Here is a 20814-nt window from a genome sequence, read left to right as displayed (position 1 = left end):
GTTGGAGCAGAACACGCTGCCTGTGCAACTCTTAGTATGGAAGTCAAAAATTATGGTTCATCTTCTAGAATCACTCTTCTGTCTAAAATTGCGGAACCAGCGCATTCCTATTTCTGTAACAGGTTTGTTTGAAAGCAGCTTCATCTAATTTACCTCTGATGGGAAATAGATGGTGGCTTCCCTGATGTCTTTGTATCTGTGACATGTTAAAATGAGCTGCCAAGATGTAACGGCACTGCTCAGTGTGTGAACCTGAGAGTCCACGAGCTTTGGAAAACAGTGGAATAAAATAAAATAAGAAAAATCACGGAGATGTTATATATACATTCAGACTGGTTTTGACGTTTTTATTGAGTCACGGTGATCAAATCATGCTTTTTTGCCTTGCACGTGTTCTGGTTTGGGTGTTTTTTAACCCCCGCTTCACAAAGACTTGACACAAAACCCCCACTTCGTGACCATCCTGCTTCCTGCCAGCCATCAGGGCGAGCACCGGGGGTCCTGCGGGCAGTTCTGCGGCTCAGCACCCCCCTGACAACTCCCCGGGGCTCTCAGGGAAGGCGGCGGGGCCCGGAACGCGGCTTCGGGCCGTGGTTTCCCGGAGCGCCGCCGGTCCCTTCCTGCGGCCCGGGCTGTGCGCGGCGGCTCCGCCCGCGCCCCGTTGGCGGCAGCGGGGCGGGACCGGCACCGGCACCGGGCGGCTCCGGGGCTCCGGCACCGGCTGAAGGTGTGTGGGGACACGGGGGGGACACCGAGGGGGGTGGCTGCGGGGTTGGGTGCTGAGACGCGTTGGGAATGGGTTACCCGGGGATAACCGCAGGATGGGTGAGATGGGTGGGCTGGGGGGTCCTGAGCGCACGGAGAGGGGTTGGGGTGGGCTCGGTGTGACCCCTAGGGGGGCTCTGGGGGGCTTGGTGGTGATATGCAGCCCTCCTGGGGGAGGCTGGCAGCCGGCTTCTAATAAGTGCTGCTGGCAGACCCTAAAATGCGATTTTCAGCCCAAAGGTTGGGCAGATCGGCTGCCCATCCCTGTATGCTGCAGCCCCTGGGAAAGCCCCAAATCTGCGATATTTTGCAGAAATCTGCTGCAGACCGCAGCTGAGACCTTGGTGTGTGCCGGGATGCTCCGTGTGCCAGGTTACGGGGTGCCCACCGGGCTGCGAATTCACCAAAAAGGTCCCGCCAGCAAATCCTTTATTTTTTTATACTACAGGGGTTTGGGGGGCACTCAGCATCCTTCCCCTGACCCCAGAGCTCTGGGTGTGTGCCAGACCCCGCCAAACCTTGGGCTTGGGGGCTTGGCACCGAGTGCAGGGACAGCCACAATCCGGGCCATTTCCACCCAATTTCTGTGCCGGTGCCCTCGGTCTGGGGGCACTGAGCAAGGCTGGGCTGTGAACGAGGCTGGCGTGGAGATTGGGCAAGGTTTTTAAACGCTAAGAGGGATCCTGATCTCTCCCAGTAATTAGGTACAGGTTAACCCCCACCTTGCAAACAGCCTTTCCTCAGTGACGAGCCTTGTCATTAACTTCTCCTGAGCCTTCCTGTCTACAGCGGGTCCCTGCAGAGGGGCATACCGGTGAGATTAATCATAAATCGGGGATGGAGAGCACAATACAGAGGCTGAGGCATGCAGGGCAGGTCGGGTGCTTCACAGCCCGGCAGGGGAATTATCGGCGGCGACAGGACCTCTGCCTCTTCCCTGAGGCCCTCGCTCCGTGCCGTCCATGTGTCAGGGCAATTCTTCCCCGCGGACGGCTGCCAGAGTGCAAAGTTTGGTAGTATTTGCCTGCGGATGAGTCAGCAGAAGAGAAATAGCTTGCTTCTGTGCAGTGGGATCGCCTTGTAGGCAGAGCAGCACATGACAGTCACATCTGACCGTGCTCACAACGCCTTCCGAGTCCAGCGGGCGAGGAGGCTGCGGGGCTGGGGGCTCGGTGTGTGCCGGCCTCCTGCTGACCTTCATCTCTGCTGGTAAATGCAACAGCTCGGGGCTGGAGCGCTTACGGGGTCGTGGCAGCCACCTCTTGTTTCGTGCGTGTTCCGAGTTTAAGCAGCAGGTTTTGTTTGGCCTCGGTGTGGGAATCTGCAAGGAGGACGCAGCAGGAGAAATCCTGCTGCTGCACGGAGGTTTGCAAATCATAACGCTCTCCGAGACATCCCTCGAGTCTCGAAACGCCAAGAATGCAGATGAGCCAGGTCCATCAATGGGCTCGGGATGCAGGAATATCTGCTCTGCTGCTGTGGTGTCAGAGTCCTGCGACACCACAGATGCTGACACTCAGGGCTAAACTAAACCTCGGTGCTGCCCAGGAAGGAGCAGCCCCCGGGGTAAGGATTCGGTAAGCAACAGGATTTGCTGCACCAATTCTGGGACCTTGTCGGTATGCCACAGGTGCTGTGGTGAAATTCCGGCTCAGATGATGATTAGTTAACTCGCACTAAGGGGGAAAAAAATTAATTTTCCTTGTGCCTGTCCTTTCTCCCCTCTGAGACGTGGCTGTGTTCCTGTAGGAAACGCCCTGAGCTTTGTAGGCGGCTGCTCCTTGCAGAACGCAGCAGGCAGGTGATGGAAGGCGCTTCCTTGATACGGGGTGCAAGCCAAAGAGATGAGTTACGGAAGCAAAGCCCCAAATGTTCTGGGAAGTGGCACAGAGGCTGGGATCTGCCCCATGGGCCTGCCCTGATAGGGCACTCCTCAGCTTTGCTCCGAGAGAACATTTTCTCGTGTCAGGCACAGGCTCGGTCCTGCAGGAGGCTGATGCGTTAGGCAAAGTGGAACAGTGATAATGTTTTACAACAGGGCCGTTCCTTCTGGTTATGCCATTTCTTTGTCTTGGAGGTTTTCAGAATAAGCCTTCAGAGCTATCTTTCCTTCCCTGCTCCCCATCTGCTGCAAGTGTAATTAATTTTAGAACAGGCAGTGTTTTACTCGTTTGGGGAAGCAAAGATGTGTGCTCATGTGTTCAGCTCAGCTACAGATGCTGCATCCCATTGTTAGGAAGCAATTGTTTAGGGTGCTATTTTAGTCCTTTGGGTCAAAAAAAAAATAATAATGTTCTAAGAGCAGTAGCTTTATCGCAGCGAGGTATGGCTTGTTTTCCAAAACAACTTGTTCCCAGTTATTTTCATTAATAACTTTGGTGCTGGGAGGAGCTCCCGGAAACGCGCTAGCCACGGGGTGAAGGTTTTAGAGCCCCGAAGAGGTAAAATTACTGCTTAAGTTCTGCATTAATTTGAGTAATTAACAGAGCTGCGTCACTCCTGAGGTGCCCAGCCGAGCTCTCTGCAGAGGCTCCTTCAGCACAGACTAGCCTGAAACACCAGGGCAGGGAGAGCGCTTGTGTGCCATCCACCAGCCGGGTAGTCAGGAGAACCTACAGCTGTTTTCCCCCACTCTTTCCATAAACATTAAGGTTGCTCCCACCAGAGGCAGAATTGTGCTGCTAACAATTCTCTTTTCCTGGTCATAGTGCCTCGCGTTGGGTCTAACAGAGCAGCCTGGGGTGCGTGTCTGCAGGTAACGCCGCACCGGCTGCACTTGGCCCTACTCCTGCTTGTAAGGTTGGTGCTTGGTGGGAAGTTATTACACTGCATTTGCCTCTTTACCTGAGGACATTCTTTAACTTGGAGTCAGATAAACCCAATCCCTAAATCTGCTTCTTCACAGCTCCCTTTCGCAGAGCCCAGGCTTGCTGGTGGCCGAGGAGCAGGGCTTTACCCCGCGCAGAGGGGCACTGCCCTGTCCCTTTCCCTCGCACTGCCCCGCCTAACGTGTTCCAGCTCATCCTCTGCAAAGGGTGGGGAGCAGCTTTACATTCCACCTGGCTCTTATTAGAAGGGTGTAGAGGCATGCACATAATCATCATTCCTGGGTGGAGGGAGGGCTCGCGCTGCTCGCGGCTCCAAAACGCTGCGCTGGGAGCTGCGCGGTTCAGGTGAGCAGGAGGGACAAGCCTTGGCTGCTGCTCTTTCCTAAAAGCCTCTGCAAATGCAGCACCTCTCTCTTTCTCAGCAGCTGAAAGAGGAGTGTTGGCTGCCACGCGTTTTATAAATCCCTAGCTTTGCTTCAGCTGCTTGGAGTACTTCCTAACGCTGCGGGGCCCTTCGGGAAGACAGCAGCGAACGGTATCACACGCCAGGGTAGCTCACGACCAGAGAGCTGTCACGATTTGCGTCCCGAGCTGCTCATCCCTCTGCCCGTTCAGAATCACAGCCTGGTACATGAAGTGCCAGAAGTGCGTGCCCGAACGTGGTGGCGGCAGCTGCCTCGCCGCCAGCTGAGTCACGGCTGCAGTGGGGACAGGGGACGAGCGGGGAGGACGGTGGCAGCCCTCCCAAGGTGAGCTGTCCCCGCTGAGCCCCGGCTTGGGCTTACGCAAACAGCAAAGCAAACAGCGAGCCGTCTCCTTAGTGAAGTTATCACCGTGGGTTGCACCCCTTTGCTCCTTCCCCTCCCCTTGTCCTTCTGCTTAAACCAGCTTCATCCTCACCTCGGCATTGCGCAGGGCCCCGGGGTCTCAAAGGGGGGCTGCAGCACTGGGGGTTTGCGTTCAGTGTCACCCAAATGAGAGCTGGGGGAGGGCTGGATGTGGACTGGGCATGCCTCAATCCTTAGCTCGCCTTTCAGATGCTAAACCAGCAGAATCAGCCTTGTTCTGATGATTTATAACTTGCACTGCAACTCCTGGGTGAGTTTCTCTCCAGCCAGCTGACTGCTGCACGCTCCTCTCTCTGCAGCAGAGCCCCGGGTTGCACTCCGTGATTCCGTATTCCCACCAGGCACTGTTTGTCAAGCCTTGGCAGCTGATGCCAAATACGACTGGCTAAGCCCCTTGTTAGGTGGCTGTGTCTTTGCACTGACCTTCTGTGCGCTGTGCCTGCTGTTGACTGATTTATTTTTTTTTCTTTGCTTTGGAAGAGCTGAGAAACCTCTCTCCCTCCCGTCCCTTTTTTTTTATTATTTATTTATTTTTTTCTTCTCCTTCAGTTTGTCCCAGTTCCTACTGGACGCGCTTGGCGAGATGGAGCCGCCGACCTCCTCCCGGCTGAATCCCCGCAAGAGAAGAAAAGATGGATCCGGCCCCAACGGGGCAACGGAGCTGGATGGAGTCCCTCCAAAAATGTCCCGGCGCTCAGTCGTAAGTAAGCAGAGATAGGGGCTGTAGGTGCCTGGAGATGAGGCATTGAAGTCTTAGCAGCAGGAAGATAAATGTTATGGGGTTTCTGTGGAGACGGAAAACAAGGGGGAGGAAAGACAAATGACAGTAGCTATCCTTCTTGTAGAGCCAGTCTGAAATCTTCCTTTGCCCATACTAATAACATGCTTACAACATGGGCTTAAATTAGATCGGAGGCGAGCGTTGCTAAGCTGCTTTTGTGGTCTGTCCAGCCTCTTTGTATCATTTAATCTGCACCCAAAGAGGCATGCGTGTAGGTACCCACGTGCTACAAAAGGCAGCTTGCTCTTCACACAGGTGGCTTTTCTCAGTGACCCAGCAGGAGGGAGAAATGCACCAAACAAGTACAAAATCTGTCCATCTGTCTCAGCTAACATCACTGTGAAGAGCTGATTTTACCTTGTCCTTGCCGCGATGCTGTGGTGATGGGCTTTCTACAGCTCCTCTCTGCTCCTTTTCCTCGAGCTCTCCTGTGCACCACGTGTTTGCTGGTTGCTCCTTCCTTATCTCTGAGGAACAACTACCGTCCCTGCCACATCACGCTGGGGTCATAGTCCTTGGTAAAATTTAGTGATGTGTCACGGCTTTGCTCTTGGATAACGTTTTGCTCTATATGAACAACATGAAACAGGTGATACCCAGCCTGTTGTATTGTGCACATCTGGTTGTGTCCCAACCTTTGTAGGTGCTTCAGAGGAAGGGTGAGATGGGCAGGAGCTTTTGAGAGCATTTCTCCGTGATTATCTGATAATTTCAATAATTTTTTATGCTGTTGTTCCTAGCTTTGCGTCACATACATGGCAACCAAGCTGCAAAGAGTCTGGTTTTATTCACAAGTCCCAAATATAATGGCTGTGAGGAAAGGAAAGAGAGACAGACCTTACCTAACAATAAGGATCCACTAGAGGAGGTGATGTGTGAAACATGGGTACCAGAGCCTCAGAAAATGCTCCTGTTAAAGGAGCACCAGTTTGCTTCAGTGTAGTGGTCAGTGGGTTGCTTTTCCTCTGCACCTCACTTGGAGCACTGTAATCAGGGATGACATTAGCAGTACTGGCAGTGGTCCTTCTGTTTGCAGCACTGCTGGGTACTGTGGCAGGACGCTGCAATGGGACAGGAAGCCAGAGAGGAAACTGCTGATTAGCTTTCTGCAGCTTGAAGGTATTATTGTAACGATCTGCAGGCTCGTTTCTAGCCTTCTGGCTCAGGAAAGAGAAGGCATTGCTGCCTCACACCTTCCTGCGAGAAGGAAGCTGAGCTGTTTGTTCCATTATGGCAAGGTCAGATGTTTTGTTCCCGCTCAGAGGAGGCCTGAAAGGATACGGGAACTTCAGCTGCTGATGAAATGTAACTGCCGTGATCAGGTTAGTAGATTAGAGAGGTTTTCCTGCAGCACTAGGATGTGTTCTGCCGCAGATTGAGGTCAGTCTCCTGTTGCACGTCTCAGAAAAGGGAGGTGATGCACATGTTCCTTGGGGATTTGTGCTGCTGCTGGTATTGCTCTTTTGCTCATCTGTGTATTCAAACCGAGGAGCTGTCAGAATTTGCACATCACGACACAGGCACACAAGTGCAGCAAAGCGATTGTCTTGCCTGGGTGGGCAAAGTCACAGCCATGACAATGAGGTTTGCTGAAGCTCCCCCTGCCAAATTCGGGCTAATCGCCCTGCGGGGCTGTTTTGAGGTTTAACACTAATTAGTCTTTCAGCACACGTGCCTGAATCATGCAGACACAGCAAGTCACTCCACGACAAGAGCACTGCAGGTGCCTCGCTGCTGCTACACAGCGTGCTGGCCTTTGCGTCCTCACAGCTGACCACCTCTGGCTTTTTAGGGACTGAGGGAACCAGCTCCGTTTTCAGATGAAGTGGAGATCGACTACAGCAAGCCATACATCAGAGTGACCTATGAAGAAGCCATGAGAGGGACCCCTTGTAAGTAAGAACCAGGCCGGACGGGGTTTGTATAAGCGCTGGGTTTAGGGAAGAGGTTTGATTCTTGATATCTGACTCTGATCCAACCTTCTGTGTAAAACCAGGTGTGCAGCCCGTGACTTTATTCGTGCTTTAGTGGTTAGATAGCTCTCCCTGTGGGAAATTAGGTCTGCCAGCCCAACTGAAATGGGAGGCTCTGTGTGTGAGGTGTTGTACCTTTGTCAGTAAGACTCTCTGAAGTAAATAAATATTCATATTTTAGCTCTTCCTGTGCCACTGACAGCTAGAGTACTATCAGAGCTGAACATTTTTCTGTTGTACTTCCTCTGAAGCAGCTTAAAGTCAGGCACTTTAAAAGTCAGCTCTTTCGGAATTTGAAATGCCAAGTAAAACCAACATACGTCTTTGTCCAGAGTATCCCGTTCTAGCCTGGATTTGAATTAAAGTCAGTGTCATTAATCAAAGTAGGCTATCCCCACAGCAGGAACATGCCCTTTTATTTTATAAAACAAAGGGAGAAACTGTGCTCTTTGCAAGTCCAACGGGGAGGCAGGGGCAGGACTGGCTCCTCCTGAAGGCTGTGTGCAGACCCTGCTGTCTTGCGTGGCCTCTCCATTCTGGAGACCCTGAGACAATAAAAATGCTGCACTTCTGATTACCTGACTGCTGCTGATGTTGAGAGAAAAGCCAGCTTAGAATGAGATCTGGCAGTGATTTCCTGCAGGAGTTTCTGGAAATTCAGTGCTTTTCACAGCCCGCGTTATTCTCCCAGCTGAAAGTCTCCAGAACCTGCACAAAGGTCTCTGATTTCAACATCGGTGGCTCTCCTGCCTGCTAAGACTAAAATACCCTGCGTGCTTCCTTGTTGTTGTTTATGCCTGTGCTCAGCAACTGTGGCTGCTGCAGGTACAGAGGGAAAGATAGAGATGTCCCAGCCAATTCCCAGAACATAATTGCGCTGTGACAAAGGCGTGCCAGGCCCAGCCCTCTTCTGGCATACAGAAAGCTCTCACAGACCCTGATGGGTCTTCTCTCTGCCCCTTCCTCGCTGCAGCTTTGGGGTGCCTCTGAGCCTGTCTGTGTGGCTTTCTGTCACCAGCAACAAGACAGCCCGAGCCCCGTGTGGTCCCAGAGGACCAGAAGTCGGGGAGTCTCCTGCTGCTACGTGGCAGGACTCCTCTATCTCAGCTTATCTTTGTGCTGAGCTCAGGGAAGAGCTACGATTTACCCCGGCAGAAATGGGCTGATGGCCTTTGTTCTTCCTTATTAATCTGTGATTTCAGTGCATGCCAGCAGTTCAGCAGGATTGTGTTTGCATTTCTCTGACTAGCCCAACTGGGTTTCCAGATACAGACACACACTTCGTTAGGTGGTAGGGAACCAGTGATGCTGGTGGGGAATCAGAACAGTCTGGTCCCTCAGCCAGATGTGATAGCTGTGGCAGCGGGCTGCAGAGAGGAGGATTTTGAGAAGGTCTTGGATGCCATCCTGGACGGCAGGGCAAATTGGGCACCTGTGAAATGTTTTGGCCAATTCCCCTCTGGTATCTCCTTGCTTTGCAAAAATGAATGCTACATTTAGATTTCTGTAGGAGGGAGATATTCAGAGTTTGCTTTCCCCATAGTGTCCCTTCATGGTAGACATGTGGTAGGTTTTGAGTCTGTTTTTGAATATGGTTCAATTTCAGCTCTGTTCTCTGCTGTGTTTGTTTCCGTGTGCGAAGGAAAAGAGCCAGGCATTTCTTTTCACAAACGTTTCCTGGCTATGGCTCTGTATTCTGCCAGTTTCCTGCAACTTCCCCCTGAGTTTCAGAAGGTCCCCATATGCATGCATGAGCAGCAGCTACTTCTCCAGGAAGGCATCTTCACAAATGTCTGTCTGTCTGTCTCTCTGGCACAGTGGATCGCCCTGTCAGAGTTTACGCCGATGGAATATTTGACTTGTTTCACTCTGGACACGCCCGGGCCTTGATGCAAGCAAAAAACCTCTTCCCAAACACATACCTCATTGTGGGAGGTAAGGAGTGACCTTGTTGACTTTGGCTGTCAGGAGAACATGGTTAACCTCTGCTGTTGTGCATACAGATTGGCATAACAGGGTTCTTGTCTTTATGGCCTTAGTGCCATAAAGACATCTGCAGAAAGAAATCCTGTACCAAAAGAACACAAGGAAAAGATTCCTCGTCAGCCTGTTCAAACTTGGCCCCTCTGTTTCTGACAGATACCACTGAGGATGAAAATATACTGGCGGCAGCTGAGCATCTGCCTCTCAGTTAACAGTCCCCCCACGGCTGGTTGAGCTTTGTGTCACTTGCATTGCCCTGCAAGGCACCCTCCTGCTCCAGCTCTCTGCTGGGAACTGCTTCTGGCTAACCCCAAGCCAGGAGCACGGAGGTAACAGTGGTTCCTTGGGCACACGAGTGGCCACGTGGAAGTCAGTAAGGCCCCCATTTCTCCAATAAAAAGTTCACGTTTTGTTCATGAGTTTCAAAGTCCTTGAGATGAAACCAGGAATACCCTGCTCACTGCCTGAGCGGATCCAGCAGAGGTGTTTCAGCCAGGTCTCCTTCAAAAATATAACAGGAAAGAAGAAACCCTTTCCTCTGGCTGCTGCAACACGCTGGCCTCTGTCCACGCAGTGCCTCTGTGCCTGTACCTTCACCCACGTTTCTGATCTGTGACACTGGAGACACGTCAGGCTGTGGATGCTGTCTATCAGGAGCTGACCTCTAGTCAGGCTGCGTAATAATGCTGAGGTGTCAGGAGCTGGGAATACCCCTCACTAGTTTTCTCAGCTGTCATTAACTTGCTGCAGCAAAGTGAAACTGATTCCGTGACAAACCATTAATAATGTCTTTGCGTTTTGTTTCACTGCTGAGAGCAGTTTCACAGTGGTACTTCTGTATTTTTTGTGTCTGGAAGGGGAGAGAGGAAGCTGATAGAGTTAATCAGACTTTCAAAACGCTCTAAACTCGGAAAGTTTCTGCAGGCAGAAAGACAAGCCATGTACAGAAATGTACATCAGGCAGGAAAATACCTTCAGGTAACGCTATTAACGTGCTGGTGTAGCAAGATGTGTAATCTTGGTCTCTGCATCTGGGAGACTGGTGAGCTGTAGAGGGCAGTGAGCTGCTCCCCTTGCACCAGGAACTGAGGGAGGTGAGGCCACAGCCCAAGTGAACGTTAACTCCACGCTGGGAGCAATCTCACCCACTCTTTATCATCCGTTTGTTTGGAACATAAATACATCCAATACCCTGAGATTGGTAATCCCTTGTTTACTTTGGGGTCTGATAACCAAGTGAAACTGCTTCCTCCTCAGTGTATTATGTGCAGATGGTGAAGAGTGGTTCATTTACTTTTTCATAGAGCATAATTAAATGAACTTAATTTGCTGTGAACTCACTCTTCATTTTAGTTTTCCGAGAGGTAGACTATGGTATGTTATTTATGAAATTAGAAGTTTGGGAGGTGGGTTTTTTGGTGTTTTTTGTTTGGTTTTGTTTTTCATATGGGCTCCAGTTTCCAGAGTTAAGACATCCAGAAGGTCATAAGCAGGTTTCTGCCAGGTGCCATTTCATACAGGAGAGTTGTCTTCTGCATTGGCTGATTTTCTTGGAGAGCACTGTAACCTTTAGGGACCTTGAGGGCTTAGGGTGTGGGTCCCCACCTTGTGCAGAAATCCCCCAAGCAAATGGACAATTCCCCTTGCTCAGCCTGCCTAGAATGGCTCGAGAGTTTAGCGCCCTGTCACCACTCCCTGGTTCTAGTGCTTTTTGGCTCGAAGAGTTAGGTTTGGAGTCAGCACCTGGAACTGTCTGGCTTGGCAGGGGTGTACGCAGGGACCTTTTGCTGTAAGTATTAGGGTAAGTACATCATCTCGCTCTTCTCTCCTCCTGTTTCTTCAGTCTGCAGTGATGAGCTGACCCATAACTTCAAGGGCTTCACGGTGATGAATGAAAACGAGCGGTACGATGCTGTGCAGCACTGTCGCTATGTGGACGAAGTGGTGAGAAATGCACCATGGACGCTCACCCCTGAATTCCTGGCAGAGCACAGGGTAATACGTGGCATCTGATCTGCTTTGAATTTTGATTAGCTGCTGTCTGTGCTTGCTATTTACAGCAAGAATTCATCCGTGGGGGTGACCTCTGCCTGGTCAACCCCTTTCTGTTGAAGATCCTTAAATATAGAATGAGCTGGGTTATGGGAACCAGGTGGGGCTTCTTGGAAGATTAGAAGTGTGTGCTGAGCTGGCAGATAGCGACAAGGTAAAGGAGCCCGAGAGGGCAAAAGGGTTTTCTGTGTTCCAGGAGAAGCTGATGCTGGTTACAGATTGGTGTGAAACATGAAAAAGGGAGAGCATAACATTGGGTGGAAGGGATTTCTGGAGGTCGTGTGGTCCAGCCTCCTGCTTTCAGCAGGGCCAGATTAAATCTACATCAGCTTCCCCGCAGCAGGAGACCAGGCGAGCTGTATTGTGAGTCTTTTATCAGTAGGTAAGATGAACAAAAAGAGCTTCTGACATCTGTTGAACTGCTTTGGGAAGTGAAACAGCATCTGGGGAGTGTGCTTAGTTTTCCCCTGTGGCCATTAACAAGCTGTTTCTCTCCGGGGCTTAAAGCAGCTGTGTCCTTAGTCCCAGCCCTTCCTTTTTGTTGTGTGCTAACAAGTTTGATCTGCAATTGCCAGTGAGAATTTGTGACTGCTCTTTGTTGGTTTAAGGGGAAACTCGTGCAGTTCTCAGCCATGCCTCTGAGTGGAGGTGTTGAGCAAAAAGTTACCCTCAGTGACAGATGCTCGGGATAAAATGTTGATTCTCATATTATTCTTAATTTTCAGATCGACTTTGTTGCACATGACGACATCCCCTACTCTTCTGCTGGCAGCGATGATGTATATAAGCACATAAAAGAAGCAGGTGAGTCTGAGTCAGATTTCTGGTGTAGTTTTTCCTGTGCTCCTGTATTATCAGGGTTGTGCCTGCAGAATGGCCCAGAGGGCAGGAAGAAGTACAGCTTTGGGCACTAGTTCTAAGGCCAAGACCATTCCATGTGCCACGTCAAGGATTGCCTTGCATGATTTTTTTATGTACAACCTTGTTACTGTGATTGAATTCACAGCCACCTTTTGGAAAAATATAACAGCCTGTTTTATAGATTCTCATGAGTGGAGAATCTTACAGACTTCACAGAGTGGATCCTCTAGCTGATTGCTGTAAAACTCACTGTGGGGTACAGTTTATGTTAAGCTATCAAAACCCAGCCATCAGGGCTTATGTTTCCACCCACTAAATTGTTGGACCCCTTCTTCTGTCCTTGCCACCACGCTATTCTCAATGCAGTGGGTTGTAGTCAGTAGTTCAAAACCAGGTAAAGCGAAGAGTTGGAGCTTTTCATTAGAAGATATTTGTATTTGAGTAAGAAATCATTTCTGACATGCTTGGGTCTTTCTTAGTTCCTCCCTGTGCTCCCAGAAAGGAGGAACCGGGCATTGTGCATTCCAGGGCAGAGACACGACGGTGTGAGGCCAGTTAGGAGTGTCCACAGGAGAAGTTATTTCCTGTTAGAGGTGGCAGCAGCTTTTTACCACGTGTCTTGCTACAGCTGTCCCGAATCCTGTTCCCCAACTTTAGGCATGTTTGCGCCGACTCAGAGGACTGAGGGGATCTCAACGTCAGATATCATCACCCGCATCGTGCGGGACTACGACGTTTATGCCAGACGGAACCTGCAACGGGGCTACACGGCTAAAGAGCTCAACGTCAGTTTCATAAATGTGAGTCGAAGTGTGTCTGGCCACAACTTCTTGCTCAGAGAAGCTGTGAGTGCCTCATTCGTGGAAGTGTTCAAGGCCAGGTTGGACAGGGCTTTGAGCAACCTGGTCTAGTGGGAGGTGTCCCTGCCCTTCAGGGGGTTAGAACTGGGGGATCTGTAAGGTCTCCTCCACCCCATACCATTCTGTGGCTCTGTAAGCTGTGTGAAGCTGTGCCTTGCATAGCACTAGCACACTCCTGCTGCATGCCAGTGAGCAGCAAGTCTGCAGAGCTAAACAGTGACACCAAACTGGTGTCCTTGTAGCAGAAATTAGATTTCTTTCTCTGCTGAAACTCTCACTGTGAAGAGTGGGCCTGTCCAGAGGAGCTGGGGTTTTGCCAATACTGCTCTGTTGTCAGAAATTACTTGGTGACATTTCAGCAGTTGAGAGAGCTGGAGGCCGGGGCATGTGGCAAAATGTGTGTTTTGTCGAGTCGAGTGAAGTGTTGGTTGTTCCTGGCAGCAGCTGCAGCGCCTCACATCTCTCCTCTTCCCTCAGCCACTTCCCTAAGGAAGAGGCATTTGTTAGGATAAAATCTGATCCTGTTCTCACTGTGCTATTCCCTCTCTGGAGCTGCAGGAGTTAGAGGAGAAGGACGTGCTCTGATCCTGCACTGTCTCTTAGCACACAAGCAGAATACGTGGCAGGAGGCTTTTCTTATGTAGTAAACGTTTTTCTTATCACTCAGACACTGTGCCTTTTTAATACAATCAAATACTAAATGAAACGGGAGAGGTAACGGCTGCTTGGCCTCTCTTTGTCACCCAACTGTCCCTGTTTACGAACACCCAGCAAAAACTCTTGTGCTGCCTCGATATGCAAGGAGACCTACAGCAGGTCACTCAAATCTAATCTGTATATTTTATAAATATTCCCCTCTTCCATGCACTGCTCTTAGATAGTCCTTATCTCTGGGTTTAGTCTTGCTTTGTGGACTGTGCCGGGGCCTGCCACAAAGCATCTCGCAGCCCCGCTGCGTGTCTGCCACTTAGTCTAGGGAAGAAGCATCATTAAAGTGAGGGCGAGGTGCCACAAAGCTGGTGGAGATGCTGAGCCTCAAGCAGCAGTTCAGTGTAATAACACAGAGCAGGGGTGGTCACCTCTTAGGTCTGGTGAGCTGTGTTCTCATCCGTCGTTTACTCAACAGGAAAAGAAATACCACCTCCAGGAGCGCGTGGATAAGGTGAAAAAAAGGGTGAAGGACGTGGAGGAGAAGTCAAAGGAATTTGTCCAGAAAGTGGAGGAGAAGAGTATTGATCTCATTCAGAAGTGGGAAGAGAAGTCCCGGGAGTTCATTGGCAATTTCCTGGAGATGTTTGGCCCAGAAGGCGCCTTGGTAAGGAGCTGCCTGGGGAGAAGGGGAAAGGGGATTTGGGAGAGCTTGGCAGCTGGCACAGGGATGGTGCAGCCCATATCCAACTCGCTGGATAAAGCTAGTTCTGGCCGTAGCACAAAAGGTCCCCGCTCCCCAGAAGCTGGTTTGTGAACTCCAGCTTGTGTCCTGCAGGCCACAGAGCAAAGAGACTGGCAGTCACTTTGTCACTGGCATGGGATGGGATGGGTCTGAAATGCCTTTTTTTTGCCTGGCTGTGCCATGGTGCTGGCCAAATGTCACAGGCACCTCATGCTAGAGGTGCTTGAAAATGGGTCATGGTGAAAGCAGAGGCGGTGTCCGAGGGCACTATAGTGCTGTGTAGGGTTTCTGCTCCTATATCGTGTGAGGAATTGAGGCACAACAGCTCGAAACGCTGCACGGGCTGTGAGCAGTGCCCATTTCCACCACTCTCGCTAACGTCCCTCCTGCTTCCACCCCAGAAACACATGCTGAAGGAGGGCAAGGGCCGGATGCTGCAGGCCATCAGCCCCAAGCAGAGCCCCAGCAGCAGCCCCACGCACGACCGCTCCCCGTCGCCCTCCTTCCGCTGGCCCTTTTCCACCAAGACTCCTCCTGCCTCGCCGGGAAACCGCTCCAGGAACGAGTCTGCAGTCACCTACGACATCAGCGAGGATGAAGAGGATTAAGCTGCCAGCCGGGATTTGCCACGACCTCGCTGATCGCCGAAATCCTAGGTCCAGACCCACTGGGGAACTCTACCTGAGCAGGAGAGCCGTAGGAACAGGGCTGACGGGGGGCACAGGGCCTGGGAGGCACCCGCTGCTCTTGGCGAGGGCTGCTGCCTGGAAGCACGTTCAAACCTCCTCTCCCTTCTCCCCAAATCCCCCTTTTATTGTTTACGTCCTAGCGGTCCCCAGGGGAAAGGTGGTTTTTATATCTGAAGAAACTGCTCTTTTAAAACACAAAGGATAGCACTCGAGTGTGGCTCTTGTTCTGGTTTCTTTGCCCCTGTTAAGGCTCTCCAGGCGAGGCAGGGAGTGGTAAGACCCACCTGCCCCCTTCCTCCTTTCAGCTCCCCTCTCTCATCCCTCCCAGCCCCAGGCAGTATCCGTGCTGCTGCCAAATGAAAGGCACCAGGGCGACCTCGACAGCACGCAGGGAGCAGTTTTTTTAGAGAAGCTGCTAGGACATAGGGACATCTCTGCTGCCCTGGAAGGAGTGGCGGCACCGTAGGCGCACACCCTGCAGGTGTGCAGCATTTGCAGCTCCAAATCTGCACAACTTGGCTGCGGGGGAGAGGCCTTTCCCAGCTGATCTTAACGGGGCTGCTAAATCTCCAGCTAAAATTGAGCCCTCCGGTTGCTGATGGAGAGAAGAGAAGGAATCCTTGCTTCAGGGCACTTTCTGTCCGTGCGTTTCCTCCGGTGTGTGAGCGCCCAGGGGGTGAATAACGTGTGTGTGTGCTCCTTTGAGAAGTTCCTCGTCCTGGTCTCTGGTGTGTCCTCAGTGTGTGTCCGTCCCCGTGGCCCCTCAGCACTGTGCTCTGTGCCTCTGTGTGCCCGTTGCTGTGCTCCAAGGACTGGCGCGGTCCTTTACACTGGTCAAGATGCTGCTATCAGGACAAAACAAGAATTCGTGCAGCCCGTTTGCTGCCTGGTGTTAAGTGCAGCTGGGCAGATGGGGGGCACATTTTACCACCCCATGACGGGTGACAGTCCCGTGTACCAATCCTGCACAAATCCTGCCCATTTACTCTGCTCCTCAAGGCGAGCCAGAAAGAACATCGGAGAGTGCTGCAGCTTTTCAAGATTTTAAACGTGTGCTCTGCTCATTCGAAAGGTCCTAGTGCTGCCTGCTGCCGTGTGTGTGTAGGAAGCACCGAGCTTTGTGGCCCGCAGCTCTCCGGGGGAAGTTTCCCATCCCCCTGGGGAGCAGCAGGGAGGTGAAGCATCCCGGGCTGCTGCTGCTTGCTGGCTTTTACCCTGCTGCTCCCCCGTCGTGCTGCCCAGAGAGCTTGGCAGAGTCTCGGAGGAGAGAAACCTCATCGCTCCGGGCTTCTGCTGAGGCCAGAGCCTGCGTGAGAAAGGGAATTTGGGGGATTCCTCAGCCACCACTCGGAGCTCTCTCAGCAGGGGTGTGCACAGCGAGGCTGGCTGCTCTTGGCTTCAAGCTGTGAGAGCAAAAAGGGTCCCTTGGTACGAGGCAGCCTTCCCTCACCTGGCTTATTCACCGTGGTGGAGCACTGATTTTGTACCACCCGCGGTCTCTCTCCCTATTTTCCCCACCCTCCCTCCTTCTCCCTTCCCTCCCTGGGGGTGTCGAGTCGCTTTCCCCAGGCGGATCGCAAAGGCCAGGCTGCTTCAGAGCCTTCCTGCTGTTTTAACCACAACTTACGCGACGGTGTTCTGTCATTTTGGGTAGCAGTGGTGTGTTTTGGATGGTGGCTTGTTCTGTGGAGACCCTGCGTGTTTCTTGGTGCCTCTGCACAACCCCGGGGCGCTTGGGAAGAAGCCAGATGTGGTTTTACGTGTAGCTTGGAGTATCAGAGCTGTTTCTTGTAACCGATAATCCCTGCTTCCTCCTTGCACTTAAATTAAAAAGGACACTCGAATCCCAACGTGGTCTTTTATTTTTTTAATTTTTTTTTCTTTTTAGTTTTGTTTGTTTCCTCCTATATTGCTGGACTGGCCCCGTTTCCAGCTCTGCCCTGTCCTACCAAGACATTTTAGGGGGTCAGGATTTTATTGTAACCCACGGCAGGTGCCGGAGCACTGAATGCACCTGGCAGTAGCGGTGCCTTTGGGACAAACCCTGTGTCTTGATCCCTGCCCTCAGGGAGGGCTCGGTGCTCACCAGGGCTCCCTGCTGGGTGTCCTGCCTGCCGCAGGTAAGGAGCTGGCTCTGGCTGTCCAACATTGGACCGAGTCCTGCATTTTGCTGCTTGCCTGCCTGTTGCTGCTTGTCAAAACCAGGAGATTTCGGGGCCCGACGCTGCTGGTGGTGCCTAGAAAGTCCTGTCATGCTCCGTTGCCAGCAGCCTGTCAAGCCCGACGGTCTCCCAGCTGCTCACCGCTGTGTCTCCCAGCTGAGCAGTTTCGCTCTGAACGCAGCCACCCACAAAAAGCTTTGAGTCACTTTTTATCCCCCCCGCCTTGATGGGAAAGAGAACTTTTTCCCTGAAATGGATGAAAGAAATGAAAGAGTGGGAGTCGGGAGCTTTGGCTCTCTGACTCCTCTTCCCCAGGGTTGCACCGGCCAGAGGCGGTGCTGGGGGGCACTGGGAGATGAGCAGGGTGCTGGTTTGGTGGTGCCCAGCAGTGAGCTCTGCCCCCAGCACCCACGTTCTGCCATCCCCTGCCCACCCTTGGCCTTGTGCTGTCACCTCGGGCTGGCTCTTCCCGATCCGTGTTCACCGTGCTGGTTTGTCTGTATGGCCTGTGTGCACAGCCACTGTGTCTTACTTGTTCTGGAGTTGGTTTTTTGGCTTCTGTGTTTAGCGGAATAAATGCAAAGTCATTTTACTCATCATGTGACAGGTCCCTTCTGCTGTTCTAGCCCAGCCAGCACTCGTTGTGGCCTCCTCACGTGCTGTCTTAGCAGTGCTTGGAGGGAGAAGAGGCTTTGGCTGGGGGGTGCTGGGCACCTCGTGAGCCCTGCACCATGGCTCTGCTGCCCTGGGCTCCATCCTCCCACCATCTGCACCCAGCAACCAACACGAGACCCATGTACAGAATTATCTTTATTCAGTGAAAAAAAAAAAGACAAGAGCCCCCCCCGGGGCTGGACGGCTGCTTCACAGCTCCCTCTGGCTCATGGCCTTCAGGTTTCAGACCCTGTCACCCCTCCGCTGGCCTGCCCTTTCCCCCTTCTGCTGCCTGTGCCCCCAGCAGCTTCCCAGGGCCGCAGGAGGAGGAGGAGGTGGCTGTGCAGGGCGGGCAGCACCCCGGGCTCTGCCCCTCGCACCCTCCTGTGCTCTCCCCCTGCTCACGCCTTGGCGTTGCTGCTGGCGGGGGTGACGTTGGAGGGCTGGTAGCCCGGCTTGTCATCCTGCTTGCGGTAATACATCCGCGCCACCACCGCCAGGATGAAGGTTTGCGGGATTAGCAGCTGCATGTTCATCTCTGGAAGCGAGAAACAGAGACAGGTTGGTCGAAGATGCCTTCATCAACCGTGTCCGTACCCTGCTGTGTGCTGGAGGTGCTCGGCCAGGAGCGAGCCATCCACATTTCCCGACTTACGCTGCGACCTGGCCTTGGAGGAGAAGGGCGGCGAGCAGGCGATGTTGCCGTTGTTGGCCAGGATGCTGAAGATGGCAGGCTGCAGCGCTGTCAGGACGAGGAGAACCTGCAAGCACAACACCCCCGAGGGGAGGACACCATTCCCACCCGCAGCTGGACCTAGATCTTGGCTACCACCAGGTCCTGTCCCCGCACACCTCCAGCCCGTGCTGTGAATCGCTCCTTGTGCTCGGGCTTACCTGGAAGCAGGTGAACTTGGCCTGGATGTTCTGCTCCGCCAGATGCACCCGGGCCTGTCGGAACAGGATGCCCAGAGACCACAGCCCGAAGAGGGTGGAGGCACCGACGAAGGTGTTGATCCAGAGCGCCACGCTCTCCGCCGAGATCTGGGAGGGGAAGGCAGGAAATGCGTCTGGGCTGCCAGAGCCACCAGCCGTCACCCTGCCCGGCCCCACGCTGCAGCACTCACATCAGCGGGGTTGTAGTTCCCGTCAGCAGACAGCACCAGCCCCAGAAACACGGCGGCCGTCCTGAAGAAGGCGTACTGGAAAGTCCCCAGCATCAGCAACCGCAGCTTGCTCCTGGCACGGGGAGAGAGGTCGGTGGCACCCCGAGGTTTCCATGCCGGGGGTGTTCTCCTCTGCCCCAGCCCTCCCTCACCTGCTCATGGTGATTCGGGGCAGGCAGGGGCAGCAGCAGCAGCAGGGCCCGGTGTTGAGCACCATGGGCACGTCCTTCAGGGTGCTGAGCACCGCCTCCTTGCCCCCAAAGCCCTCCACCATGACCAGCATCAGGAGGTAGAAGCAGATGGAGAAGTACCTGGCGAGGAAGAAGAGGATGAGGAGAGGAGGCGCTCGGCTCCCGTGGGCTCCCCAGCCCCTCTCCCCGGGGCAGGCATTACTCACATCGTGGTGGCCATCTCCACCACCATCATGGAGCGCGGGATCCACAGCCCGAAGCAGCTGAACACGGCCACGACCTTGGGGGGAGACGTGGGCATGGCACGCAGCCTCTCCCCGTCCCCCCAGGGGGGTGCTCAGATCCCTCGGGTGCCCCCCACCCCACCGCCCCCATCCCCAGCTCACCGTGGGGGCCGAGCTGCTCCAGCGGAGGGTCTTCATCTTGATGGGGCAGCGGATCTTGTGGGTGAGGTAGAGGGCCTCTTCCACGTAGATGCCGACCGACACCAGCGTCAGGATGGTGGCCAGGCCCATGATGGAGAGTTGGACCATGTCCAGCTCTGCCGGGGAGGGGCGAGAAAGGGGTTTGGTCGCGTCCTGTCCCCTGTTCCTTTTGGCACAGCACCAGCACCCCCCTGGGCAGGGCTGTGGGGTGGGAGCTGAGCCCCCAGCAGCACCCCGTTGCCTCCCCCCTTCCTTGGGGCTGCCCCCTGCTTTCCCCTGCCATACCTCATCCCTGTCCCACTCCCCAGGGGGACAGGAGGAGGCTCCCCCTGCACCGCCCGCTCCCCCCTTACCCTTCAGCAGCTGCCGGGAGGTGGGCGGCAGGGAGAAGCAGGCTGGCGGCACGCTGAAGTTCACGATCAGCATCTCCACCAGCGAGCGGGGGAACCTGCGGAGAAAGGGAGCGCTGCTGGGGACACGGGGACACCCAGCCCCATGGGGTCCCCCCGCCTCCCTCCCTCCCTTCCTTTAACCCAAAATCCCGCTCCCAAAAGTGGCTGTGAAGCATCCCAGCAGCACGGGGAGGGTCCCCCCAACCCACCTGGGGTCATCTGCCAGCTCTATGGTGGGATCCATCCTGCCCCGCTGCTTCCCGGCTCTGTCCCAGCGGCTGCTCGGCTGCCTCCGCGTCCCCTCCCCGATCCTACACAGGGTCAGAGTCCCCAGGGCAGGGACCTCGGGGAGGCTTGGGCGCCTCGTTCAAGTTTAACCAGCTCCATGCACTCATTGGCGGCCCCACAACCCCCTCGGCCGCCCGGTTATCGACCCAGAGGAGCGGCTGTCCGTGTGCCATCGCGCCTGCGTGTCCCCAAAACCCAGGGTGTGGGGTCCTGTGGTGCCGTGACACCGCCTGCCCGCCCCTTGGGGCACCCCACGGATGGGTTTGGGTGGGGGTCCTGTGGTGCTGGGGTCCCCGTGCGTCCTCCTGCCCCCTCTGCGGCGGTGGCTGGGGGCGAGGTGGTGCCACCACGCCTGCCACCTTCCGTCTGTCCTTCCCGGTGGTGGCACCTGCCCTGCTCGTGGCAGCACGGGGCTGGGCCCCGCGGGGAGCAGCTCCCATGACGCTAGAGGGCAGGGCCAGCCCTGCTCAGCACCGCAGCTCTGCACCCACACTCAGTGCCAGCAC

The 20814-nt window shown here is 53.9% G+C and overlaps 2 protein-coding genes across 4 annotated transcripts; one reads left to right on the top strand and one right to left on the bottom strand.

Moving 5' to 3' along the window:
• Positions 1 to 581: 581 nt before the first annotated feature.
• Positions 582 to 15245, top strand: PCYT1A (phosphate cytidylyltransferase 1A, choline). Of its 3 annotated transcripts, none has more exons than XM_027464152.3 (9): positions 582 to 727; positions 5001 to 5141; positions 7015 to 7114; positions 9014 to 9130; positions 11022 to 11173; positions 11956 to 12034; positions 12749 to 12891; positions 14078 to 14266; positions 14746 to 15245. In XM_027464152.3, exons 2-9 carry the CDS (start codon positions 5025 to 5027, stop codon positions 14950 to 14952), a joined length of 1104 nt encoding a protein of 367 aa, XP_027319953.1. In that variant the 5' UTR covers positions 582 to 727; positions 5001 to 5024; the 3' UTR covers positions 14953 to 15245. The 3 variants fall into 3 exon arrangements, with proteins under 3 accessions (XP_027319953.1, XP_038039516.1, XP_021132766.1); XM_038183588.2 differs by having other exon boundaries at positions 4991 to 5141; XM_021277091.4 differs by lacking the exon at positions 582 to 727 and having other exon boundaries at positions 5007 to 5145.
• Positions 15246 to 17992: 2747 nt separating this feature from the next.
• On the bottom strand, positions 17993 to 20504 carry SLC51A (solute carrier family 51 member A). Its single transcript, XM_027464153.3, has 9 exons — positions 20230 to 20504; positions 19982 to 20076; positions 19590 to 19744; positions 19410 to 19483; positions 19165 to 19323; positions 18974 to 19085; positions 18744 to 18890; positions 18505 to 18610; positions 17993 to 18387 (listed from the first exon to the last, which is right to left on the bottom strand). Exons 1-9 carry the CDS (start codon positions 20262 to 20264, stop codon positions 18251 to 18253), a joined length of 1020 nt encoding a protein of 339 aa, XP_027319954.2. The 5' UTR covers positions 20265 to 20504; the 3' UTR covers positions 17993 to 18250.
• Between the last annotated feature and the right edge of the window lie 310 nt (positions 20505 to 20814).

This window comes from Anas platyrhynchos, chromosome 9 (genome assembly GCF_047663525.1).
Source record: "Anas platyrhynchos isolate ZD024472 breed Pekin duck chromosome 9, IASCAAS_PekinDuck_T2T, whole genome shotgun sequence".
NCBI lineage: Eukaryota > Metazoa > Chordata > Aves > Anseriformes > Anatidae > Anas > Anas platyrhynchos.
The sequence above is the reverse complement of the archived record's forward strand: the minus strand, read 5'-3'. Positions and strand labels throughout refer to the sequence as shown.

Excerpts from the sequence above, each read along its gene's own strand:
- PCYT1A (XM_027464152.3), top strand. The coding sequence starts at position 5,025 with ATGGAGCCGCCGACCTCCTCCCGGCTGAATCCCCGCAAGAGAAGAAAA. Across the intron at positions 5,142-7,014 it reads AAATGTCCCGGCGCTCAGTC|GGACTGAGGGAACCAGCTCC; the intron begins GTAAGTAAGCAG and ends CTGGCTTTTTAG. Across the intron at positions 12,892-14,077 it reads TCAACGTCAGTTTCATAAAT|GAAAAGAAATACCACCTCCA; the intron begins GTGAGTCGAAGT and ends TTTACTCAACAG.
- SLC51A (XM_027464153.3), bottom strand. The coding sequence starts at position 20,264 with ATGGATCCCACCATAGAGCTGGCAGATGACCCCAG. Across the intron at positions 19,745-19,981 it reads CTCCCGGCAGCTGCTGAAGG|AGCTGGACATGGTCCAACTC; the intron begins GTAAGGGGGGAG and ends CCTCCCCGGCAG. Across the intron at positions 18,388-18,504 it reads CTCCAAGGCCAGGTCGCAGC|AGATGAACATGCAGCTGCTA; the intron begins GTAAGTCGGGAA and ends TCTCGCTTCCAG.